At 61.9% G+C, this 9495-nt stretch overlaps 1 protein-coding gene and 1 long non-coding RNA gene across 3 annotated transcripts; one reads left to right on the top strand and one right to left on the bottom strand.

Moving 5' to 3' along the window:
* Nucleotides 1-108: 108 nt before the first annotated feature.
* Nucleotides 109-2226, bottom strand: LOC129121570 (cobalamin binding intrinsic factor-like). Its single transcript, XM_077179693.1, has 9 exons — nucleotides 2007-2226; nucleotides 1745-1927; nucleotides 1495-1638; nucleotides 1278-1421; nucleotides 1024-1199; nucleotides 700-937; nucleotides 449-590; nucleotides 254-372; nucleotides 109-170 (listed from the first exon to the last, which is right to left on the bottom strand). Exons 1-9 carry the CDS (start codon nucleotides 2074-2076, stop codon nucleotides 109-111), a joined length of 1278 nt encoding a protein of 425 aa, XP_077035808.1. The 5' UTR covers nucleotides 2077-2226.
* Nucleotides 2227-3288: 1062 nt separating this feature from the next.
* Nucleotides 3289-6538, top strand: LOC129121571 (uncharacterized). 2 transcript variants are annotated; one of them, XR_008534443.2, is made up of 3 exons: nucleotides 3289-3440; nucleotides 5010-5126; nucleotides 5973-6538. It is a non-coding gene; the product is annotated as an uncharacterized LOC129121571 (long non-coding RNA). The 2 variants fall into 2 exon arrangements; XR_008534444.2 differs by having other exon boundaries at nucleotides 5976-6538.
* Nucleotides 6539-9495: the final 2957 nt, after the last annotated feature.

Below are 9495 nucleotides of genomic sequence, written 5' to 3' on the forward strand. Positions count from 1 at the left end.
GAAGGGATGTGAGCTGTGTTATCTCCCAGAGACACACACACACACAGAGGAACATGCTGGAATGTCACTTTATTGTTCCATGGAGGGGGCCAGGGTGTCTTGGTGGCATCAGTAGGTGCTGAAGATGGCCTCGATGTGCTCCCCATCTTGTGGTTTGTAGGTGCCAACCCCTGCAGCAGAGAGATGTGTGAGGTTGGGACATGGAGATCCCAACCTCAGGCTCCCCTGCACCATCCCTGGCCCCCTCCCCCACCTTCTTCGAGGGCATTCCCAGCACTGAGGAACTGCCAGAAGGTCCTGTCCTCCGTGCTGCCAGCCAGCCCGTGGATGGAGGTCACATAGGGACCCCAGGACGTCTGCTCCGTCTGGAAGCTGTGGGAGAATGAGGAGGCTCAGGCCTGGGTGGGGAAATGGCAAATCCCACCTCCAAAGCCACCCTGGCTCTCACCAAAAGGTTTGGGGGTCCTCCTTTGCTGCCTCCTCCATCACCCGGAGCAGAGTGGAGCCACTTGGGACTTCCACTAAGGTGCAGTTGTCGAAGTGTTTTCCCTGGAGCGTGTTGGTGATGCAGTAATGCACCTGGATGGGGGCTGTGCAGGGAGAGAGCAGCAGGGTGGGCACCTGGCACACCCTCAGTGGGCACAGGGTGGGAACATCATCCCTGCGGGGTCTGGGCGACTCCAGGTGGGATCAGCGTACCTCTGGGAATGCCGTGTGTCCCCTGCACTGGGGGCAGGGGCAGCTGTCGGCCTGGGGACATACTCTTGGTGGCAGCACAGTCCAGGCCAGCCGCATCCAGGTAGGACCTGCCCACGAGGGCTGGCAGCACCTGGGCGATGGCCATGGGCTGCTGGTAGTCGTGGGCATACACCCTGGAGAAGGCCTGGGCACAGTCCCACTGCCGTGGGGCATAAAACTTCCTTGTGGCCTCCAGTGCCTGTGGAGCGGGTGGGATGTGGAATGACACATCTGGAAATGGGACCAGGTGGCCGCGATTCCACACTCCCCTGGCACCTCCCCTACCTGCAGGGCCAGCCCCATGCTGTAGATATTCCCGATCATGCCATTCCTCTCCTCCTGCTCATCCAGGAAGCTGTTGCTCACTGTCCAAAGTGCCTCCTGGAGCAGATCCTGCACGTCTTTGAGCTCCACTTGGTCATAGACGCAGGCCAGCGCTAGTGCCACCATGGCCTGGGTGTCTGTGGGGTCCTGGAGTCACTGCCAAGGCTCGGGATAGCCCGCAGGAGTGGGAATGTGGGAGCAGAGGAGTTCCTTACCCACGGAGATGGGTCTCTGGGGGTTCAGCACCTGCTTGGCCAGGGCCACTGATGGCCCTTGAGCACCGCCCACCTCAGCCAGGCACAGGGCCAGGGTGTCCAGGCCCATGCTGTACAGGGTGGTTTTGGGAATCCCCTTGGCCTCTGAAAGCAAAGAGTGGCAAGATGACAGGGTGTGGGGACAGTGACAGCCCCAGGCCCCCAAGCCCCAACAAACCCAGTTTGGCCATCTCCTCATCGGTTTTCTGCTGCAGGACACGGATCAGGTCGAGGGTCTGCTCCAGGGCATGGACACGCTGGGGATCCTGGCAGGAGGAGAGGAGGGCAAGGACGTGCAGAGCCACCTGTCCCGAGGTCATGCCTGTGGGGACAAGGGGGCAGCCAGGCTGTGCTGAGCTGGGCACCCCAAGAACTGGCGGAAACCTGGTCCCCTGGGAGCTGGTGCCTTCCCTCCTTTCCCTCCCTACCTTTCTGGGCTCTCCTCACTGCTTCCTCCTTGATCTCCTCGAGCAGCCACTTGTGGATGGGACCGTCCCTGTCCCCCCCAGCCAGGTTCATGGCCAGCAGGACACTGGGATTTGCCGGCTCCGTGAAATTTACAGATTCCTCCATGCGCTGGAGCAGCTGGGAGACCTTATCCTGCGGGGCCACTGGAAAGAGGGGAGGTCAGTGGGATCCTGTGTCCCATCCGTGGTCTCTCCTGGTTCTCCGTGGGTGGCTGACACTCACCACAGTCCTCGGTGGCTGTGCAGCCCAGCAGGGCCAGCAGGACCCCGATGCCCAAAGCCACACCAAGCATCCTTCTGGAGCCAGCTGGCCCACTCAGGGTGGAAGAGTCCTGTGGGAATTCGGCTCTCTGGGCGTCCTCTCTGCTTTTAGCTGTTCCCAGTGTCCTTGTCCCGTCACCTGCCCTCCCCCAGCTGCCCTGGCTCTGCCAAGCACTGCTGGCTTATCTGTGTGTCCAGCGGGGGAGGAAGGGCAGTGATTTTCCATTTGGGTTCACTGGGGACCACTTGGACCACGTCAGTATCCATGAGGCTGTGATGTTGTATGGGATTCATCCCAGTATGTCCCAGAAGGAACCACCTCAATCTTCCACCCAAGGTCCTGGAAGCCTGAGGAGCTCCATTGCTGGCTGGACATTCTCCAACTGCTCGGACTTTTCCAGGAAACTCCAGCCTTGATAATGTAACTTCAGTACCAGGAAAACTGGTGGAGAAGGTCATACTGGGCCCTGCTGGGAAAGCAATTCAAGGACAGTGCCTGCGTCAGACACAGGCAGCTCAGGAGAACGGAGAGAAATTCCCGTCTAACTGGTTTCTTATCCTGCTGCCATAACATCTCCTGGCTCAGAGGTGATGGGAAGGCAGAGCCTGTTCATTTTTGGGATTGTAGTAGGAATTTTGGCCCTGTCCCTCACAGAATCCTTCTGGAGGTGTCCAGCTCTGAGACGAGCAGGGACAGGGTGTGCTGGCTGCTGTGCTGGATGTAACTGGGATAGGGAACATTTTGTTTACTGGACTTGGATTCAGAATGGTAATGGTGCAGATAACCCGCGGGAGGTTTGGTGGTTGCTGAGCGGGACTTGCTGTCCTCAGGCACTTTGCAGTGTCCCCTGGGACAATCCAGGACGAGGCACCATCCTCAGGGACATTCCCTGTGCCTTCTATGGGCGGGGAGGAAAAAGGGGTGGGGGAGTCTGGAGTGTGATGGTGTCACTTGGCACAGCCCATTGTGGTGGAGCACCCGGTGAGTGAGGGATGAGGGGGCCCGAGTGAGATCCCTCCAGAAAAGGGAGGTTACAGCCCCAAAAGGCCTGAAAATTCATGGAGGGTTTGTGTGAAAAATACTGAAAACTGCAAATATTCCCATTTTTGTATATTCTGAGAAATCTTAATGCATTTAAAAACTGATTCCGAAATAAAAGCCTGTGTCTGCTGTGTTATAGACAGGATATAGACTGTAAGGAATTCTGGTTACGGAGCTAGAGGCTTTGAAAAATACAAACATATTTCTCTATCCGGGGCCAAGGCCGGGGCTGCTCCCGGAAGGAAACGCCGCGGCCCCGGGAGCGCAGGCGCGGAGCCGGGAGCGGCAATGGCGGAGCCCGGGGAGCGGCGCGGCCGGACCGGGGCACCGGGGGCGGCGGCGCCGGGCTCGGAGGTGAGCGGGGAACGGGGACAGCCCCGAGCGGGGAACGGGGACAGCCCCGAGCGGGGAACGGGGGATCGCTGTCCCGGCACAGGGATTGCTGTCCCGGCACGGGGATCGCTGTCCCGTCCCGGGACCCGGAGCGGGAAGGCGGCAGCAGCGGGAGCTGCGGGCAGGGGACACCGGAGCTGCCTCGGCCGAACGGGGCCCGCGGCATCGCTGCGGGGCGGATTCTGTAGGGGCCAAAATGAACATTTTGGGGTAGAATCTGAGTTAATGTGCAGGGGACAGAACGCACAGTTTGGGGTAAGGAAGAGGTGGTCGGTGCTCTGCGGAGGGACCAGCTCGGGCTGGCTCTGTGCTGCTCTGAATAATTTGCTTTATGGAACGAGACAGCCGAGACTGCCGCGGGAATCCAGGACTGGAGCCGGGGAGGAAACCTGGTCTGAGCGCGGGAAGGGGAGCGGGGGTCAGGCGGGGCTTCCGTCGGTCACTGGAGCCGCTGCCGTGAAAGCGACGTGTAAGGATGTATAGCGAGATACAAGGGACATAGTGATTGTAGGGTTACCGATAACGATACGTAACGGAGCTACAGAACGATCGTATAGCGAGATATAAACAAAACTCCCCCACCGTCATCCTTCTCCCAGCCCCGCTGTGTTCTCAGGATCTTGGGGGAGGAGCCGGGCTCTGGACAAGGCTCCCGGGCACAGCGGGGAATTCTTGGGGTCCTGTGCGGGCCAGGATTTGGACTCGATGCTCCCCGGGGGCCCTTTTGGCTCAGGAGATGCTGCGATCCTGTGCCTTGGAGGGTGGATTCAAGGGGATCGGGGGGTTTTGCCCGCGGTGTTCGCGGCCCCGCCGGGTCAGGGCGGGCCAGAGGCGCGGCGGCCCCGGGACAGCGGCACCGGCCGGGCTGGGAGCGCCCGGTGCTGCCGCCCCGTGGCGAGCGCCCGGCACTGCAGCCCGGGACGGCGCGGGAGCGGCTGGAGCGGCACCCCCGGGAATGCTGGGGCACCCCGGGAATGCTGGGGCATCCGTGGGAATGCTGGGGCACCCCCGGAATGGTGGGGCATCCTGGGAATGCTGGGGCACCCCCGGAATGCTGGGGCATCCTGGGAATGCTGGGGCATCCGTGGGAATGCTGGGGCACCCCCGGAATGCTGGGGCATCCTGGGAATGCTGGGGCACCCCGGGAGTGCTGGGGCATCCTTGGGAATGGTGGGGCACCCCCGGGAATGCTGGGCATCCCCGGGAATGCTGGGCATCCCTGGGAATGCTGGGAGTGCTGAGGTGTCCCAGGGAATGTTGAGGCACCACAGGGAATGCTGAGGTGTCCCAGGGAATTTTGAGGCACCACAGGGAATGCTGAGGTGTCCCAGGAAACGCTGAGGCATCCCATGCCCGGGGCACTCGGCAGCACATCCCTGATGTGGTGCAAAAAAAGGAAAGCCCTGGGTTAGTGGGAGGATGTTTCTGGAATGGAAGTGGGAGAGGTGCTGATCATGCCATGGAATCAGGGGCTGCTTTGGCTTGGAAGGGAGCGCGAGATCATTGACACTCTCTTGTCTGATTGCACAGCCAAGAACATCCCAAAGTGCCTCCTCACCCTCATGGACAGCAGGAACGTCTTCCATGGCTCCTGTTTAGGAATGGCAGTGGCCGTTGGGAGCTCTGGCAGGAGCACCTGGAGACCAGGTAAGAGCAGCAATGGGATCATTCCAGCTGCTGCTGAGGCAGTTTTCTCTATTTATGATAGAGAAATATATATTTACGATAATTAGATAATATATGATATATTATATATTGTATATTATATATTTTATATATAGAGAGAGAATTATATATTTACGGTAGAGAATCTATATTATGATTTTCCTCTGATTGACCCTTTCACAGGAATTTTCCTGGGCATATTTGAGAGTAATTCCAATAATTTTGAAATAGTTGAAAAACAGAGGGGGAAAACTGTGAAGCTGATCCATTTCTAGTAATTCCAAACATCTCCCATAACACCATTCTGGGGGAAACCTGATTAGGGGACAAAGATGGAGAGGAACAAATGCTGTAAATTCCCCTTGGCTCTCCAGCAGAGCAAACCTTCCAGTAATCCCAGCTGATGTCTCTGAGAAACTGTGGGACCATAAGGATTTGCAGGAAAGCTAAACAAGGACAGAGATGAGGGAATAAGCTTCCAATTTAATAATGATTTGATGGATGAAAGAATGATTATTGTGTGTTGGATGCTCCCTCTTATATATCTGAGTAATTTTGAAATGGTTCATTTAATAAATCACCTAAATTTGGGAATTTAAATTTGAGAGGAAACAACACAAAATTAATGCAGGGAGAGATGGTGGAATCATCCTGGAATGGTTTGGGCTGGAAGCCTCATCTCTGAGCCTGTCCTGGGCTGGCTCCTGTCCTTCAGCCACTCCCTACAGGTGGACGTGGAAGTGATGGAGATGTGCAGGGAATGCTCCTTGGTTTTCCCAACTGCCTTTGGCAATCTGGCCATTCAAAAGACTAATTGACCTCTTCCAGCAGGAAAACATTTAAACAAGAGGTGCCAAAGAGAATTGGAGCTTCTGCACAATGAAATCTGCAAGAATCCAACTTCAAATCCCCCTGGATTGTCACCGGTCCCACTTCCATGGACTGGTCACCGTGGCCAGGAGTGCCCAATCCTGCTGGAAATGCACTGGACCAGGATGTCATTTTCACTTGATGCTGGTAAAGACCCTCTGGGTGACCCCCAGTCACTGGAAGGACCAGACTGGGCTCCCAGGGCACCAATTCCAGGGGTTCTGTTTTTGGGAATAGCACAGGAGCCTTTCCCTTGCCCAGAGGAGCAGCAAGTGCCTCAAATCCCCAGGATGGACACAGAGAAAATAACAGGAATATGGAAATCCCCCACACTGGGAGTTTGTGGTGCTCTGGATTACATTTTGGATTTAAAATGTTAAAGGAGGGTGTGGAGGGGCTTTTCTCTCTCTCCTGTTCATTATTGTTCTCACTGCTCTTGTTGCTCTCACTGTTATTGTGTGTTGTCATTAATATTAAATTATTGTATTTGACTGGTTTCCATTATTAAACTGTTCTGAGCTGGATTTTTGTCTCTGGTCTCTTCCCCATCCCACTGGGGGTCAGGGAGCTGCTCCTGGGGCCCAGCTGGGTCCGCCCATGGCCCGGGGCGTTTCTGGGGGCTCCGAATGCTGCGGACTGGAGCAGTTTTGGGGCTCACAGAGAGACACCCAGCACTGCGATTTGGGGGCTCAAAACTGGGCTCATTTGGCCAAGTACAGAAAGAGACACTAAGGACTGGTTTGGGGGGCTTGAAACCAAGGTGCCTCAGACAGCATTTGGGATCTCAGAGAGACCAAGTTCTGCATTTTAGAGGCGTGAAGCAGAGACCATGACCTGTGTTTGCGAGGTCTTGAAACCGGGGTAGGTCAGCGTTTGGGCTTCACCAAGAGCGATTTAAGTGCTGCATTTTCGGGGGCTTGAGTGAAAGGCCAAACGCCGCATTTTGGTGCTCCAGGCGGCTCTTTCGGCCAGGGCCAGTCCGTGTCTCTGGGCTCCGAGCCGTGCCTCGGGCACGGCCCAAAGCCGGGCTCCCCCGGCCGCGGCAGAGCTCCGGAGCAGCGGCCGAGCGCCGCGGGCGGGGCTGGCGGCGGAGCCCCGGGGCCGCGTTCGGGGCTCAGCGCGGAGCCCGGCCCGGCGCGTCGGGCTGAGCGCGGCATCCCGGGGGCTGCCCGGGCCCGGCCCCAGCGCCCGTCCCGGAGCGGCTCCTGCCGGAGCCGGAGCCGGCCCCAAGCCCCCTCAGTGCTGCGGGGCCGCGACCCGCAGCGCGCCCGGCGGCGGAGAGGCGGCACCGCCCGGACCCCCAGAGACACCGGCGGGACCCGGAGCCGCGGCCCCGGTCCCGGTGCGCTCGCAGCCCCGGCCCGGCCCAGGTGAGAGGGGCGGGTCCGGCAGCGACGGTGCCGCCGCCATCCCGGGCAGGGCGGGGCCCCGGGGCTCAGGGGCGGTGCCGGGGCTCAGGGGCGGTGCCGGGCTCAGGGGCGGTGCCGGGGCGCCGGGGCGGGGCCGGGGCGGGGCCGGGGCTCAGGGGCGGTCCCGGGGCTCAGGGGCGGTCCCAGGCTGAGGGGCGGGGCCGGGCGGGGCCGGGCCCGGCTCAGGTGCGCAGGGCGGGTCCGGCTCAGGTGTGCGAGGCCCCAGCGCGGCTGCGCGGGGCGGGGCCGAGGTGATTTAATGCCCGGAAATCTCTGCCGGCGCCATTTGCTCATCCGGAGCACGGTGAGGGTGCTGCCGCGCTGGGCTCTCCCGGCGGCGATTTCCCTTTTTCTTTCCCCTCTTTCTTCTGCCCTTATCCTCCTCCTTCTTCCCCCCCTTCTCTCCTCTTTTCTATCCCTCCAGCTTTTTTCTCCCTCCCCCCCATCCCTTCACTCCCTTCCAGCCTCCCCTGCCCTCTCTCGCTGTTCTCCTGCACATCCCCGACCCCCCGTTCCTTTCACCCCTCTCCCCAGCCCGACCCCCCTCTCTTCCCCCTGTACCCCTCCTCTGTCCATCATCTCTCCCCCCACCCGGCCTTTCCCTTCCCCCCCCCTTCTCCCCAACCCCTCTCCGTTCCCCACCTCATCCCTCCCTATTCCCCTGCTCTGTCTCCCTATTCCCCTCCTCTGTCCCACTACTCCCGTCCTCTGTCCCCCTCCTCTGTCCCCCTATTCCCCTCCTCTGTCCCCCTGTTCCCAGCCTCTGTCCCCCTGTTCCCCTCCTCTGTCCCCCTGTGCCCATCCTCTGTCCCCCCCGCCTCTTTCCCCCGCAGCCGCGGGTCCCGGGGCGCCGCAGAATAAAGCCCAGAGGGCCGGAGCGGCGCCCCCGCTGTCCCTGGAGCCCCCACACGGGGCCGGAGCCGCTGGGCGGGTCCCCCCATTGCAGTGCAAAGCACGGCCCGACACCGCCGGGGTTCCGGCTGTCCCTACATCACACTGGGGGTCCCCGGGGGTTGGGGGGGTGGGTCAGGGAGGGCCCCCTCCTCAGGAGGGGGTCCGAGGGGGGAGGGGGGATGGGGGGGGGGGATGGGGAGGGGGGGGTAGGGCCCCCTCCGGAGGAGGGGGTCCCTGGGAGGGGGGCGGGGCGGGTCCCCTCCGGAGGAGGGGGTCCGGGGGAGGGGGCGGGGCCTGGAGGGGGGAATTCCCCCTCCGGCCCCGCCCCCTCCTCCGGGCCGTCTCCTCCGGACGGGGCTCGGCCCGGCCCCCTCCCCGGGACCCCCTCCTCCGGACCGGGGCCCCGGGGGGAGGGAGGGGGCGGGTGGGGTGGGGGGAAGCAGAGGGGGTCACGTCACTCTGCAGTGTGAACACACAAAGACATCACCGGACAGACACACGGCCCCTCCCCTTCTGCCCACCCCGCCCGCCCCCCTCCCTCCCCCCGGGGCCCCTGTCCGGAGGAGGGGGTCCCTGGGAGGGGGCCGGGCCGAGCCCCGTCCGGAGGAGACGGCCCGGAGGAGGGGGCGGGGCCGGAGGGGGAATTCCCCCCTCCAGGCCCCGCCCCCTCCCCCGGACCCCCTCCTCCGGAGGGGACCCGCCCCGCCCCCCTCCCAGGGACCCCCTCCTCCGGAGGGGGCCCTACCCCCCCCCCTCCCCATCCCCCCCCCCCCCCATCCCCCCTCCCCCCTCGGACCCCCTCCTGAGGAGGGGGCCCTCCCTGACCCACCGCCCCCCCAACCCCCCCCCCCCGGGGACCCCCAGTGTGATGTAGGGACAGCCGGAACCCCGGCGGTGTCGGGCCGTGCTTTGCACTGCAATGGGGGGACCCGCCCAGCGGCTCCGGCCCCGTGTGGGGGCTCCAGGGACAGCGGGGGCGCCGCTCCGGCCCTCTGGGCTTTATTCTGCGGCGCCCCGAGCCCCGCGGCTGCGGGGGAAAGAGGGAGGGGGGACAGAGGACGGGAACAGGGGGACAGAGGATGGGAACAGGGGGACAGAGGGGGTGGTCGGGGTGGGTCAAGGATGGAGGGCAGGTGGGGGGGTCGGGATGTGCAGGGGAGCAGGGAGGGGGGCAGGGG

Source organism: Agelaius phoeniceus, chromosome 6 (assembly GCF_051311805.1).
Source record: "Agelaius phoeniceus isolate bAgePho1 chromosome 6, bAgePho1.hap1, whole genome shotgun sequence".
Taxonomy (NCBI): Eukaryota; Metazoa; Chordata; class Aves; order Passeriformes; family Icteridae; genus Agelaius; species Agelaius phoeniceus.

Bases quoted from the DNA above. Each gene is read 5' to 3' on its own strand.
- LOC129121570 (XM_077179693.1), bottom strand. From the start codon at position 2,076: ATGCTTGGTGTGGCTTTGGGCATCGGGGTCCTGCTGGCCCTGCTGGGC. The intron at 1,422-1,494 runs GTTTGTTGGGGC...CTTTGCTTTCAG, and splicing joins TGAGGAGATGGCCAAACTGG to AGGCCAAGGGGATTCCCAAA. The intron at 1,200-1,277 runs GTAAGGAACTCC...AGGACCCCACAG, and splicing joins CCAGAGACCCATCTCCGTGG to ACACCCAGGCCATGGTGGCA.